Here is a 15,772-nt window from a genome sequence, read left to right as displayed (position 1 = left end):
ATATTACATCAATCATAATTAGGATAAAGAAACACACTTTACTTTATAGTGCTGCTTTAGTTGAGATCCTCAGGCCTTATTATGCAGCACTATACAATTAGAAATACTTATTCATTTCTTTTGCCAAATCACTTAAAACATCTCGTCTTCTTTTTTCTTCCTTGCCATGGAGTTTATAGAATTCCCTGAGTTTATGTCTGCAGAGCTAACTGGTTTTCCTGCTTGTTTAGGTGTTTGTACTTGAAAACTAAAAACATAATTGCAAGTCATCTTAAAGGGATACGCCACCGTTTGTTGAGATAGGTCTTATCACGGTCTCCCCTAGCTGTAGATAGGTGGGCCAACGCATTTTTTGTGCATGCATTGTTTTAGTCCGGTGCAATACTGGCAGCGCCGCCGCTAGTTAGCTTAGCGTAGTGAATGGAATCCTATGTTGCCGGTTAGCATGTTGTGAGTAAAAGTGAGCCGACAAAAGACAAAAAAACAACTTAATTACTTGCACTGAGACAAAAACTGCATTGGCCCACCTATCTACAGCCAGAGGAGACCGGGATAAGAACTATTTCAACAAACGGTGGCGTATCCCTTTAAACCAAATGAGAAATTACTATCAAGAAACACTGAAGTTCCTCAAGATGGATTTATTTAAAAAGTAACATTTAACAAAATAATAATCTAATAGTGTAAGTGGAACACTGCCAATCTGCGGTGTAACTGCAGCCCTCAGTTGATGGTGAGCACGTCGCTCTGGATCTCGTGGCTCAGCTGAGTCTGCAGGTCGCTGAGCTTCTTCTTGAGGACGGCGAGCGCCGACATGACGATGGTCTCCGGTCGCAGAGAGCCGCACGACTCCACGTTGTAAAAGAACCTGTGCAGGGAAGAGGTCACAGGTGACCTTCAGACACTGGAATTCTGCTTCATGTTTTATCGGATTATACACTAATTCAAAGCAGAGACGCAAAAACGTAGTGTTGGTGTCATAAGAGTAATCTTATTTTTTTTTTATCTTATATTGTGGCACCAAATTCAGCCCCGATTACGGCCACGTTAGGGCTGCACGATTGGTCTAATATCGCGACCACGACGTCACTCTGTGCGATTACATAACCGTAAAAATTGTGTGATTTAAGTAAACAAAAAGGGTTGTTAACTATTTATTATATTACACCCATCCTGAATGTCATTGTTTATACATAAGTGCATACAGAATGGATTAATATAATAGGAATTAGTATTTTTTTAATTATTTAACTTTGTAAAAATATTAAAGCTATAGTGCATAGTTCCTGTCTCCCCCAGGAGGAATTCTAAGTAATGACAACCCACCCACCTACCCCCCCTTGTATAACTTGTATGTTCAAGTTAAAAAAAATACATTTCAAAATTTTATTAGCCTATTTTATACATTTTCCTCAATAATCAAGTAAACTCATGATACTATTATATCGCAATCGCAGTATTGTAAATCACAATCACAATATGACTTTATTCCAAATGGTGCAGCAGCCCTATTCCACATGCAGTTTATTATAATGGTGACTTGTAGATTTACACTGTGCTTCCTGTTAGTGTTAGTGCATAGAAACAAGCTGCACGATTTCCCCATTGGCCGACATAATAATAATAATAATAATAATAATAATGTCAATAATGTACAAAATCATATGTACAACATGTACCCTCGACAACTCAAGTATGAGGAAGAGTCTTTGCTCACCTTTCTGGTTTTCCATTGGGGTCGTAGGGAGCCTGAACCTCATCCTCCTCTATCTCGGAGTACTCACTCTTTGGCCTGAGAACCAGAGCGATGCAGAGCGTCAGTCCATCATTCAACATTAGAGATTTAACATGATTCCTTTATGAAGAGTCGTACTGAAATGAAAACATACCACTCCTCAGGTCGGGGGAAGACCGTGTGCCTCAGTGCGTTGTCTGGGTCGTACTCGAAGGAAACCCCCGCTGTTGGGTTCCACTTGGCGTGCTCCTTACCAAAGCCCTTCTTGGCGTACGCCCTGAGCCGCAGCTCCTGACCTTTACGGAGCTTCACCAGTAAAATGTCTATGTTGGGTCAGTAAACGACAGAGGAGAAGTGGGGAGCGAGGGAAAGGTAAACGTTTAAAACGGTGGGATGAAATGATGGAAAAACAGACATCTGACAATAATATGTTTAAGGAAAAGACAAACCCTAAACTAGGGCTGGGTACCGAATTCAATACTTTTTAGGCACTGACCGAGTATCGAAAAATGCCTCGTCATTTAATACCCAATTTCAATACCTAAGGAGTAAATCTCATCAGCGTCAGTGAGCCAATCAGCATGCAGCATGCTTCTACCAAGACTTAATGTCTGTGACTGGCTGCGTAACGTTCCACGCCGTAGAGACACGCAGGAAAAACTCTACGTTACACAGAGACAGGGCTCACGTAGTAGGAGCTGGAAAATATATAGGATTTGTGCCATAATGTAATTCATTTGTCTTATGAAATTGGTATCAAAGTCACGGTACTGGTATAGGTACCGACATTTCTTTGACCGATACCCAGCCCTACCCTTAACAGCCAGTGTCATTCCTCAACACAGCTTCAAACTTACCATCTTGTTCGACGTAGTCATTGGGATCATTGTCTCGACTCCTAGAAGTCACCTGAAAGCCCAACAAAAACGTGGTCAGCTTTTCCTTCCGTTTCTCCCCCCCACCCCCCTCTAACGACTACAGTAGGTGGAGACAGGACTCACCGGGATGACTCTGGGGTTGTTGGACAGAAGGTCGCGCGACGTGACATGACGCGTCTGGTCCTCAGTGCATCGCACGTCCAGCGTCAACTCGACAGAACACTCTGGGCAAAAATCATCACAGGTACAGTCCTACAAGGATCGGAGACAGGCACAGACGGAGAGAAAATGATGTCCGTCCTCCAATAAACCAGGTGGGTTTTTTTTTTTGCATAGAGGAATGTTTAGTGCCCCGCAAAAAGGTTTTAGCCAACCCCAAAGAAAAATCACCAGCAACCACCAATGATAAGAATATGAGAATAAAAACAGCAATTCTATTCCTCTCCAAATGTGTTTAGGAACTATTTACTAAACAACCGTTGAACAAGCAGAACATGAATTTGAATATGTGAGCTAATCTCAGTTTTATCGTACAGAGTCAGCCTGTACCGGACTCTCCCGGTGATGTATTAATATTAATTTGATTTTATCAATCAGTTTGGTTAATTGGGGTTTCATTTACTCAAGCATAATATACATTTTTGTTTAGCCAAGAAAAACCCTGCAATAAACAATGTTATAAACGAGAACAAAATTTCTCAAAACTCAAATTTTTTCAATCTCTAAAGGTTCATGTTTACTTCAAATACTTTAAACTACAGGCCACAGTCAATAGATGCTTTTATTATATCAGGCTGGCACTGGCTTTCAGGCAAGAGGGCAAACGGAATCAATCTATTCTTTCTTTCCATCCATTTCTGGATGCAAGTCTGAAAAATAATGTATGGAGCCTGTATACAACGGCTCTGCAATTAATCAAAATTGTAATCGTTATTACGACAGTAATTATACTTACCCTAGAATACTGCATTTTGTCCACAATGTCATCGCTTGTGAGAGGTATGAGACCTGAGAAACAAAAGGAAACATCAATGTTGTACAGCATCCTTTGCAAGTACCAGACTTCTCTGGTCATACAATAGATCAGATTACTATCATCAACTTGCAGTGAAAGCGTATCCTAAACACTGTGATGCATACCAACTCTGTGTGCAATGAACTCATCGTGCAGTACTGATGAATTGGCATCGATCTGGATCCAGTCAATTGCTGCAAATAAAGTAATACAAGTTTAACTTAGTCGTCAGACTACTGTTTGAATGTTGCTGATGCAGTCACACCATCTCAACTGTCTTCAACTTTCTCACAGTCATTTCTATGGGACACCAAATAATAGTGTACTTGAGGGCATAAGCAGGATACTGTTTGATTCATACACGTAAATTATATTTATTAGTTGCTTTTTGCACAGGACTTCACAGGTGTTGGAGGATGGGCCGAGCCCCGTTCAGCAAATATGTTTTTTTTACAGAGGACATTTAAGACCTGTCACAGTAGGAAGAGCATAGCTGTAAGAAATAAAAAAAGGTAATGATGTCTGAATTCAAATTTAGCTTACTTTTCATTGAAGATGAAAGCACAGGTCAAACAAATTACGTTTGGTTTCAGTTCCATTTAGTGTCCCAGTAAGCCGTGCCAGTGACTGACTGGAATGCAGTAGTTTAATGTTAGTATTTACACCTGTGCTTCTCTTGCAAGGTAGCGGTGAGCTAGCTTATGTCACTATTTACATCCAGGTAAGAGTGAGTAATGGTCCTACTGTAATGTAACAATTACAGCACCTTGTCTTACAATTAAAATGGGAGTGTGCCTATATCTACACAGCCCTATGTTCCCACATTTCTAAGATTTTTTTTCCAAAATTAGGCCCTATGTTCCCACAGTTCCTTTTTCATAAATTTGTATCAGATTTTATCCCCCTTTCTCCCAATTTGGTAGCCAATTACACCCAACCTATTATCCAGTAGCAATGGACTACAGATGGAATGTAACCCTAACCCTAACATAGGGCCTAATTTTAAGAAAACTCTTAGAAATGTGGGACCATTGGGCTTTGGGAACATAGGGCTGACCCCATTGAAAGAATTCAAAATAGAAGCTAACGTAAAGTCACTATACCTATAGTGGCAACTTCTGACATGAAGACGCGGCGGATAGAGTTTGCAACCCTAAAAAGGAGAAAGACAGATGTTTTTAGAGCTAACGTTAAGGTTATAATAGGTAACAGAAATTGCACTCAATTTATTCATCATTAACGCTGACTGGGAAACCTATCACTGCTGAATGACAAAACATTGTCATGTTCCTTTTAATCCTCCCTAAACCCCGGCCCAATGTAACCAACAACAGCAAGTGAATATCAACCATTTCCTCCTTGAATTGGGACAATGTATTTTGTTATGAAAACGGAAAATCACACACTTTTGATATGTGCCGTTAATGCAACATCTAAACCAACTAACGTTAGCCTGAAGCGACCGTGTTCACATCTAAACGTTACGTCAACTAGATTTATTTATCTTCAATATGCACACACATTTTGTTTACAGATAAACTCAGTTACAATTAGCATTATAATTTTAGTGCGAAGTACTTTAGTGCAGTTATTTAACGTGCAACGTCTCATAACATCAGTTTGGCTGAGAAGAATAATGGCTGCTCTCTGCCATACACGCTCTCCTTAAATGGACAAATAAGTGAATACTCACGCCAAATCTGTGTTTTCAATGACAAATTTGACATTTTCGTCTGTCAGTTCTGTGATTTTCACCGTCGGCTGGTTAGCATACGGCATTATTGGAGTTAAATAAGCCTAAAAATTGACGTTGTAAAATCGTCCACAAACTCAACTACCGCAGCTTAGACTTGAAGGCCTCCACGGAAATATTTACCATCCGCTGATTGGCCAGCATATGTAAATACGAATACTCATTGGTCACGATGAAGTATTGAGGCGGGTCTTTATTTAAAATCCGGGTCACACTGTGCCTGTAAGGTATTTTTCAAAATAAAAGTGCTAAATGTATTTTATGTAATATGAACTATGTCTTCAACCCATGAAAACAATTTTAGAGCTCCTATGTGTACAATTTGATTGAAGTATATTTCCAATTTTTTTATGTTTTGTAGAGATAGAATTAGGATAATAAATCACACCGGGTATTATGAGCACACCAATCATCTGTTTTTTAATTCACATTTGCTGAAATTTATGGACATTGTTACATTCAAAACTGCACAATTTATGTTTAAAGTTAAAGAAAATAATTTACCTTGTAACATACGCGCAATGTTTAATGAAAGAGACGGGGGATATCATCTAAGAGGAAAATGTACGTTCAAACAACCTCTTGTGCGAACTGCGGTTAAAAGCATGTGCGTTTCAGTTTGTGGGGTGACCTTATGGAACAGACTGAACAATGACATCAAACAGTCATAATATCATTCAGTTCAAAAATTGATTAAAGAAATAATTACTTGACCAATACAGAAAAGAATAAACTGAAACATAGGATTGGAATTTGTAATTTAAAAAAGGTATTGTTGTATATTATTGTAAGACCAAAAGATTGTATGCTGTATTTGCATATCTATTTACTTTGTAATAATAGGATTTTGTGAAATAAGGGGCAGAACCAAATAAGCTATTTGCTTTCGCCTGCTCCTTCTCGAACTAATCCTTTTTATATTTATTTATTTATTTTTTGTTAAATTCTGATTGTTTGTGCCTTATTTTATGGTTTTAAAAATTTGTCTTGCAACATTGTTGATTGTTCGAGATAAATAAATAAATGAAATGAAAATAGACAATCCAAGTAACAATGCTGCAGTTTGCTTTTTTTGTCACAATATCTTTTTTTTTTTTTTTTTTTTTTTTTACACTGAGCCAAACTATAATAGTGACTTTAAACTACAAAACTCTACTCCTGGAGTTGTGTTTGAGTTCAACCTTTATTCAACCTTCATATGAACCACATTCATTAGAAAACAAACACAAACATTAAAATATATATACTACTTTATTTAAGGCTCAATCCAAAAAACAAACAAACAGATCATATCGTCCAAAGGGAAGGAGAGCAGGAGAGTGAAATCTTGGACAGTGAATCAAAGCAAAAGCAGCCACTAGTCTTACAGGTGAACAGAAAGAGGCATATCACTGTGGCCTGTGATAAATAATAGTTTTCTCTTCCTGAATGAATCAAAAATAAGAGCAAAAAGAAATCTGATCTTCAGCTCATGACTCAAGCCAGGCAGTCAGGATCACTGGGAGTGAGAGATATTTTAGATCACCGCCTCTGGTTCAGTCCGGTTAGGTTCTTCAGCTGTAAAACACAGCATAAACATCAGCCACTTTTCTTTACATACATTTAAATGTCTTTACATATTTTTCAAACAATCCAAACGTTCAGTGTTACCTCGTTAAAACACATAAAATGTATAAGTCAGTATAAATCTTCATGCATGACTGCTAGTCTATATCCTCAACGTTCCACTTCTGGGATTGCTCCGTTGTCATTTCAATCATTTAGGCCGTATATCTGTTGCCTTGGGCTTCCTTTGTGTTGGCGTTCTAACCTCTGGTGGATTTGTGAGGACTATGGTTAACTGCTCCTCAGATCTCTGCAGGGTAAATCCAGACAGCTAGCTAGACTATCTGTCCAATCGGAGTTTTCTGTTGCACGACTAAAACAACTCCTGAACGTACACATGTTCCACCAAAACAAGTTCCTTCCTCAGGCTATTTTTCAGCGGCACTGCAGCTATTCCTGGGATTTAGCACCACCCAAGATGATTGTGATTGGTTTAAAGAAATGCCAATAAACCAGAGCACGTTTTTCTCCCATCCCAGAATGCTGTGTGGACTTGCCAGACCCTCCTCCTCAGCACTGTGAAGGAAGGTCTGGCAAAGCGAGACTACATGACTACTAATATCGTCATAAAGAAAGGTTCCAAATTAAAAGCATAGACTGAACTGTGTGTACAGACTAACAAAGGGAGGAGGGTATGATTGCTAATGTAGTGAAAAAGAAGAGTACATATAAATGATGAACATGAGGCAAATACTTACTGTGATAGCAGCTCCCATGAACCCCTGCACCACGGTTTCACCAGTTGACTGCATCTACAGAATAAAGTGGAACACACAACTTATAATATATGATTGGAAAATTAGGTCAAAGGTCTTCTAAATACAGGTTAAGATCTGAGTCTGTTTCACTCCCTGCATTCTGAACTCATTGTACATGTACTATGTATCAAAGCATCTTCATCTTTCAGTTTTCCTTTGCATTTGGCTCCATATTGCATTTCGTTATCTTTGTACTTGTACTCTGCACAATGACAATAAAGTTGAATCTAATCTAATCTAATATTAAGGCCTATCTGGGCTGTGTTGTGGGAGAGTAACACTCAGTCTAAGGTCAGTTATGTAAAGCCCAGTTCAGATCAAAGATATGAGAAGAAACCGTTTTAGAACGTTGCAGGGAAAAGTTGCAGCGGTCTGAACCGGCCCGTCTCATCTCGACTCACGCCAGCTGTCGGTGGTCGCCTGTGACTCAGACTGCTCAAAGTCAATTACTAACTATCTATATCTATATCCCTCTATATACAGTCTATGCTGTCAACTGGTCCAAATGGCAGAGTTTTGGACAGAGGCTCAATGAGCGAGCTAGAGAGTAACTAAAGAGGGAGTGTTAGAACAGTGGGTCAGAGAAGTAAAACGTTTTTTTATCGCCACTAGAAAGAGTATCTCACTATCACTGTCCTCATTTGTATTTTAAGATGCTACAAATGATAATTAGTAGGGCTGAACCATTAATTGCTTTCAAATTGAACATTTGGTTTAACATTTTTATTCCTCTTTTTATTATTATATTTACTGTTTTTTCACAAGATAAAAGCTGGAATAATGTTATAGATTTTTTACAGAAATGTCCCATTTTCAGTGGATTTTTCATTTATTTTGTATTTCTTTAACATGACGTAGAAGGTGTAATATGTAGATGCTGCTGTTGAACTGAGGCATGTCACAAACTTCAGTTTACAGGAAATTACTGACATTTTTTATTATTGGAATTGTTTTATTATTATTATTATAACTTTGGCTTTTGTGATAACTGTTCTGTGTTTGACTGTTCAATGTCCCATGGTTATTAAAAGAAAAAGACTTATTGCTGGCAGTTCATATCTAGGTTCTCATCCTTGCATAAGAATATAGAGCAGTTCTAATGTTTCATGAAATGTTTTATTTGTTACACAGTAAATATTGAACTTTTGCTATACTTAAAAAACATTAATAATCGCGAATCGAAATTGTAATCGCAATATCTGGCAGAAAAATCACAACTAGATTTTTTCTCCCAAATCGTTCAGCCCTAATAATTAGCCTGAAAAGTTGGAAGTTAGAACGGAAGTAGAGAGAGAGTCGTTACTTTAGAGAGGATGCACCGCATGGTCTAGTCATATTGGTGTAAACTGGCAGGTTTCACAACGTTGAAGACCGGAGCATTGCAAGTGGTTTTGAATGTTTGGTCTGAACTGGGCTAAATTAGTCCACTGATGGGTAAAGTTGGGAAACATAGAGGTGGGTATTCATACATTCAGTAAGTATCAATAGGAGTCTTAAAACAACTCCTCAATGACCACACTTCATCTCTTCACCCCTTTGTTCCTCTTTAACAAGCACTCTACCTGTTTGGCGGTGGTGGCCATCTGGACTACATCCTGAATGCGGTTGTCAAGGAAGTTCCAGGTGTCCCGGAAGTCTGGAGAGGAATCCTGCAGCATCACCAGCTCTGTGGTGTTATAGATGCCCGTCAGCGCTGCCCGTTTGGTGTACCAGTTCATCTACAAAAGAAAGGGGTGGTACAGAAGGCATTTTTGAAAGAGGCAAGGCTTTATCATTTTAAACTCAATGTTCCTAATATTACACATACAGCAACAAGGGACATGTGCAGAAGAACTGAATCAAATACAAGAAGGTGCAACAGCATCAAAAGAGAAGAGAACTAAATACGTAGACACTGAGGAGAATTAGATTTAATTTCATTCTAATGCTGACTAGTAACAATGATTAGCCAATTCATTGATGACAAATGCCAAAAATTCTCTGGTGTCATTTTCTTAAATGTGACAATTTGCAGCTTTTCTTTATTTTATAGTAAACCAAATAGTTGGTTGACAAAACAAGCCATTTAAAAAGGTTACCTTGGACTCTGTGACCAAACGATTAATCGATAAATCAACTTAACAATCGTTTAGTCTATATCTACTTCCAGGATTGCTCCGGTGCCGCCAGAAATTCCGCCGGATGTCCCTAATTTTAGGCCGGATGTCCGTCCCCTTCCTCTGTCTCTGTGTTGGTGTTCTAACCTCCGGTGGATTTGTGAGGACTATGGTTAACTGCTCCTCAGATCTCTGCAGGGTAAATCCAGACAGCTAGCTAGACTATCTGTCCAATCTGAGTTTTCTGTTGCACAACTAAAACTACTTTTGAACGTACACATGTTCCACCAAAACAAGTTCCTTCCTGAGACTATTTAGCAGAGGCACCGTGGCTCCATCCGGCCCTTTGTGCCCTCCGAAAATAAAACGTTGTTGATGTAGACTACTTTCAGCCTAAAATAAGCTAGAGCAGGGGTCTTCAACATTTTTTAAGCCAAGGACCCCGAAAACTGAAAGAGATATGGAGCAGGGACCCCCTTCTACATACAGTATATTGTATAAAATGAAGTTGCATATTAAGCTGGGCCTACAATAATGTGTAGGGCGGACATACATGTGGCGCAATGAATCCTTAGGATTAACTCCATTTGCGCAATATCTTGGTGACTACCTTACCTATAGGCCAGCAGGCCTGTCATCAGTGGAGATCTATATTTGCTAAAATGATATGTTGTATTCAAGTTAAGACTTTTCAATTATTGGAAAAACATTAACAAATTATTATTATTACAATAATTTGGAGGCTCCCCTGCATTGACTCTGAGGCCCCCCCCTAGGGGTCCCGGACCCCCTGTTGAAGATCCCTGAGCTAGAGTATTGAATTAGAACGATGATTTTAACTGGAGCTATGATAAAACATATGCCAGCTAATCAGTGCCAAGTCATTTCTTTGGCCATGGTGTATTGAGTCAGGTGTTGGGGTGGGGGGTAACCTGGGACGTGGCAGGCCTGATATTGTGCGGGTGGTGATGAATGGGGGACAGGAAGGTATGAGAAGAAGAAGAAGGGGATCGAGGGTGATAGGATCCACTCACATCTGTGGATCGGTCTCCGGCGTAGTACCAGATGTCGTCCACCAGGGTGGACAGGTGCTTCAGGCTGTCGGGGATGTTGTGAGGAAGAAGCAAGATGCTCATCGCCTGAGGACACAGACAGAGGCTGCATCTCATCACCCTTATCTGATAGCTCCTCGACTCCTCGGTCCTCGGCTGAACCGGAAGTGGTTCCCTCCTCGGCGAAGGCCGTCTCAAAGCTCTTATTTCTGCCCCGATGACCGAGGAGGGATCACCGAGGAGCTATAGGCGAGGATACACGAGAGCAGCCTTCCTGGAAGCCGTGCAGCTGAAGGAGTTGCTAACTCCGCCCAAACAGCTGACCAATTCATGTGACACTTTAGAGGAAAAGACGTCTCATGCCCCTAAAAACATTGCTCGTTGCCTCTCTCCTTCCATGATTTCCTCGCGTCTCTCCCGGACCTACTCGGTGGGAGGAAGGAAGGGAGGCAAGTGGAGGAGTCAAGGAGGCAATTTAAGGAAGTGAGATGCAGTAAGAGTCAAGGATCAAATGTAGTTTCTCCTTCAGTCCTGACCTCTGCCAGCAATGAGAATTAAAAAACAAATGGAGGGAGACACAGAGATGGACTGCTCCTTGCATACTATACCTGGGGCCAAGATTCAATGTAGGGGATGAGCATCCTCAGTCTGGTCTCTACAGCATCTCTTAGAAAGTCAGCAGTCTTCTTTCGTCTGCAACACAGTTGTTAAAGCCAAACGCTGAAATCTGAAATTTTCCATTTGGAGCTCGAACTGTAAAGCCCAGTTCAGACTAAAGATTTGCGGCAAGACAAGTTAAAAACTACTTTCTATGTGCTGGTCTGCAACATTCTGAAACCTGCCAGTTTCCACAAATCAGGCTTTTTTTGTAGCTGGATACCATTTTTCTTTGGTCTGAACTAGGCTTAAAAGTTACAACTTATAAAAACAACAATGGTGTGTGTGTGTGTGTGTGCGCAGTGGTAGAAAAAGTATTCAGATCCTTTACTTAAGTAAAAGTACTTTGTAATACAACACTATAAAAATACTCTGTTACTAGTAAAGGTCCTGCATTGGAAATGTAACTTAAGTAAAAGTATGTACTGTAAGTGTCATCAGGAAATCTTACCTAAAGTATTTAAAGTAAAAGTACTTAGTGCAGAACTCTCCTCCCATTGTAGTGTGTGTAAAGGATCCAACCAGCTGTGTGTTTAATGGTCTCATCATCTCAGCTGGACTTGTAGCCGTTATATTGTCGGCTAGTTTACTTTAGAATCAAACATCAGATTTTATAAACTACATGTGTTTTGTGTGCAGAAATCTGAATGTGTAAAGTAACTAGTAACTAAAGCTGTAACAGATGAATGTAGTGGAGTAAAAAGTACAATATTTAGCGGAGTAGAAGTAGAAAGTGGCATGAAAAGAAAAGACTCAAGTAAAGTACCTCAACATTTGTACTTAAGTAAATGTACTTAGTTACATTCCACCACTGTGTGTGTGCTGTGCGTACTCAGCCTGGCCCAGCTGGACCTGGTTGTGTTGTTCAGCCAGGATGTCAGTCAGCTGGGAGTTGCACTGGGCGAGGAAGTGTAGGACCAAGTCTCCAGCTCCATTATAGAACATACCAGTGGAAGCAGAGGACAGGCCCAGTGTCTGACACACACACACACACACACACACACACACACACACACACACACACACACACACACACACACACACACACACACACACACACACACACACACACACACACACACACACACACACACACACACACACACACACACACACACACAAATAAATCTTGGCTATCAAAAAACCTTCAAAAGGAGGAGGAGCAGCTTGTCGTGGCCAGGGGGAAAGGGGAGCAAGATAGAAAGACAACTTTGTGCTCTGACTGTTACTGTGACTTTACTTTACACTTTACGTTTCCACTTTAAGGGCAGCTCACCTCAGCACCGATTGCAATGGCTTCCATCGACCAGCCGTGCTGTGGGACGAACTCCAGAGCAGCAGTCAGGATTCGAGCTTGAAGCTGCTCCTCTGTTTCGTACTCCTCACCTTGCTCTCCGCCCTGGTCCTGGTAACTTTCCAGACACACAACAAGGCATGTTTCAGCATAAATGAAACACCGAGAGAGAAAATTACTGTTTTGAGTTTCAGTACCCAGAAATCCCGTAGGCCGGGTAACGAAAAAATGGCGTAGGCAAGATTCCAAGTTGGAACCGGTTCTGGATGCCCAATGCTATAGTTATATCATTATCGCGATATTCAACAACGTTATCGCATATTTTCCTCACTTCGTGCAGCCCTAATCAAGATTTTTGTATTGACTTAGTGTTGACTTGGAATTGACCTGGTGTTTAGCCTGGAAGCCTGGTCGGCTGCCGGGTCAGATGTTGAGTCTTCGTGGGCGGCTGCTGCCGTGTCCTGTTCAGCAGAGTGAGCCTGGTAGTGCTCATGGGAGGTTGTGGATGAGGAGGAGGGGGGTTTGTCAGATTTGGAGTCATCCTGAAGCCTCAGTGTCGCCCGGTGGAAGCCTCGACTCAGGCTGCTGCACTGGGGCTTGGTTGCTGCTGGAGCAGCCACTACTGTAGGGAGAGATATATTCATTAGCTTCTCCGAATGTGGTTGGGCGAGAATGTGACCAAACTCCATAATGAAATGTCTAGGGAAGCACCGAATCCAGGATTCGGCTTCGGCCGAATATTGGGCTTTTTGATGGGGTTAAATGCAGAAACTTCAGGTATGGCAAAGGAAGGACTTCATTAATGTGTTTACTGTGTTAATGGACTAAGGATGGGAGTAGAATTCGGTTTTGGATTCGCCACAATCTTAACCAGTGGATTCGGTATTCGGCCGAACCTCAAAAATCTGGATTCGGTACATCCCTAGAAATGTCACATTTACCTTAAAACTCAAGCTCAACAGCTTCTACAGAAGGTACATAGTTCCTCTGTATATTTGAATGCCCCTTTATTAATGACTTCTGGGTCAAAATATGTAAGGAAATTGATGTTATATTCAAGAAAAAACTATCTCTAACCCCTGTCGGCTGTATTCTGGGGTTAAATCCTAAAGCATTGGGTCTCGGCTATTCCAAACTAAAGCTGCTGCAGGTGCTTCTCTTTAATGCAAGAAGACGCAGTCTTCTTCTGTGGATCTTGGACTCTGTTCCCACGATTTCACAATGGACTCCGAGTGTGTTGGAACTTCTCCCATTAGAAGCTATTAGCTTCTAGCGCAGAGACATGCCTTTCTGCTTTTTCCAAATCTGGGACCCCTTCTTGGACTATATTGGGGAGGATGGTGCACGGACCTTTCGGAGTGGCCTCTATGGTTTAGCATGGTCTCAGATCTCATCAGTACATTTCCAGATAACACACAACGGCTTAAGTAACCCATTTTGACTGATTGCGTTGAGTATGCCTCAACTGTGCAAACCTTCTGAGTTGTCTTTAGTTGTTTTTGTGGACAAGGGGTTGCGGGGGGGACTGAAAGGAGGGCTCTATTCTTTACTCCGTGGCTGTCTTACTTTATGTTGTATGTGCCCCTTGGAAATTCAATAAAGATATGTTCAAAAAAAACAAAAACAGCTTCTACAGAGGGATAATGCATAGGATACCTAAAACTAAAATAAGTGGTGAACCCCAGAAGAGGAAAGGACTGAGGCATGTCTTGGACGGGGAAAGCAAAGCTGCAATTTAAGGCTGGGCAATATATCAATATAAATCCATATTGTGATATGAGACTAGATATCCTCTAAGATTTTTGGACATCCTAATATGACTCAAGTGTTGTCTTTTCCTGGTTTTTCAGGCTGCATTACAGTAAATTGATGTCATTTTCTGAACTTTCCAGACTGTAATAGCTGTTCTATTATTTGCCTTTACCCACTTAGTCATTATAGCCATTATTGATGATTATTCATCACAAATCTCATTGTGTAAATATTTAGTGAAAGCACCAATTGTCAGCCCTACGTATCGTTGCCATATCGTTATCGAGTTATTTGGTCAAAAACATTGTGATATTTGATTTTCTCCATATGGCCCAGCTCTAGTGCATTTATTTATTTTTTGTATTTATGCTATCATGGCTTTGCTGGAGGTGCCATTGTTCTGTACATGTGATACTGTCATAATTTGCTTTTTGTTTTTGTTCAATAAAAACACAATTTAGGAGAAACCTACATTGACAACATGCATAACCAATAAAAAACGCAGTAACGGGTTTCTGATGCAATGCATGTTTAAATGTTGCGGTTTAAAACCCCTAGCACCATGTCAACCAACAATTATTATAAAGTGTCAAAAGTCCCAGCCAACATAATGTTGCATATTCATTTCCTTCATGGTCACCGTCTGTTGTGACTTTGGCACGCACAGCCAACTGTAAACACTTGCTTGCTCGTTTCTACTTCATGCAACGAATAACCGAAAGAAGGGACATTAGCAACATGAATACTTTCCCAGGCAGTCTATTATCAACTTGAGACAACAACAACAACCAGTGTCTCACCGCCGGCCAGCCCCCGAAGTGCCCTTCCAGCTCGCAGACCTCTCAGCAGCGCCGCCATATTCATATGTGCTGTTTTTAGGCACAGCAGCGTCACTTTAGCGCGACTCAGCTGTTGAAATACAAATTCATCAAGTATGCGAGAATAAAACCGACAAACCAAGGAGGCAAGGATGCTTCAAACTAAAACCCATTAAATTATTAAAATGTAGTTACTCTTAAAAAAAAGAAAAGAAGAAAAAATGGTTTAATGCAATGTTTTGTGTCTGAAATACTTCAAAAAATGAATTCGTTTTCACCTGATACTTTGAATGGCCAGAACGTTGATGGGTAGGCTACTATACATATTTATTTATACTATGCATATTTATTTATTTATT

General features: G+C 40.4%; 2 protein-coding genes across 3 annotated transcripts; both read right to left on the bottom strand.

Annotated features, from left to right (window-relative positions):
* Positions 1–621: 621 nt before the first annotated feature.
* polr2c (RNA polymerase II subunit C) lies at positions 622–5,511 on the bottom strand. 2 transcript variants are annotated; one of them, XM_039809995.1, is made up of 9 exons: positions 5,322–5,511; positions 4,732–4,781; positions 3,754–3,822; positions 3,569–3,621; positions 2,737–2,865; positions 2,593–2,644; positions 1,890–2,058; positions 1,718–1,792; positions 622–868 (listed from the first exon to the last, which is right to left on the bottom strand). In XM_039809995.1, the coding sequence occupies exons 1-9, from the start codon at positions 5,405–5,407 to the stop codon at positions 724–726; spliced, it is 828 nt and encodes a 275-aa protein (XP_039665929.1). In that variant the 5' UTR covers positions 5,408–5,511; the 3' UTR covers positions 622–723. The 2 variants fall into 2 exon arrangements, with proteins under 2 accessions (XP_039665929.1, XP_039665930.1); XM_039809996.1 differs by lacking the exon at positions 4,732–4,781 and having other exon boundaries at positions 5,322–5,479.
* A 1,039-nt stretch (positions 5,512–6,550) lies between these two features.
* coq9 (coenzyme Q9 homolog (S. cerevisiae)) lies at positions 6,551–15,501 on the bottom strand. Its single transcript, XM_039809994.1, has 9 exons — positions 15,396–15,501; positions 13,231–13,465; positions 12,826–12,961; positions 12,382–12,524; positions 11,501–11,585; positions 10,875–10,979; positions 9,307–9,462; positions 7,685–7,738; positions 6,551–6,938 (listed from the first exon to the last, which is right to left on the bottom strand). The coding sequence occupies exons 1-9, from the start codon at positions 15,457–15,459 to the stop codon at positions 6,903–6,905; spliced, it is 1,014 nt and encodes a 337-aa protein (XP_039665928.1). The 5' UTR covers positions 15,460–15,501; the 3' UTR covers positions 6,551–6,902.
* Between the last annotated feature and the right edge of the window lie 271 nt (positions 15,502–15,772).

This window comes from Perca fluviatilis, chromosome 8 (assembly GCF_010015445.1).
Source record: "Perca fluviatilis chromosome 8, GENO_Pfluv_1.0, whole genome shotgun sequence".
Lineage (NCBI taxonomy): Eukaryota > Metazoa > Chordata > Actinopteri > Perciformes > Percidae > Perca > Perca fluviatilis.
This window is presented reverse-complemented; position numbering and strand designations above follow the sequence as displayed.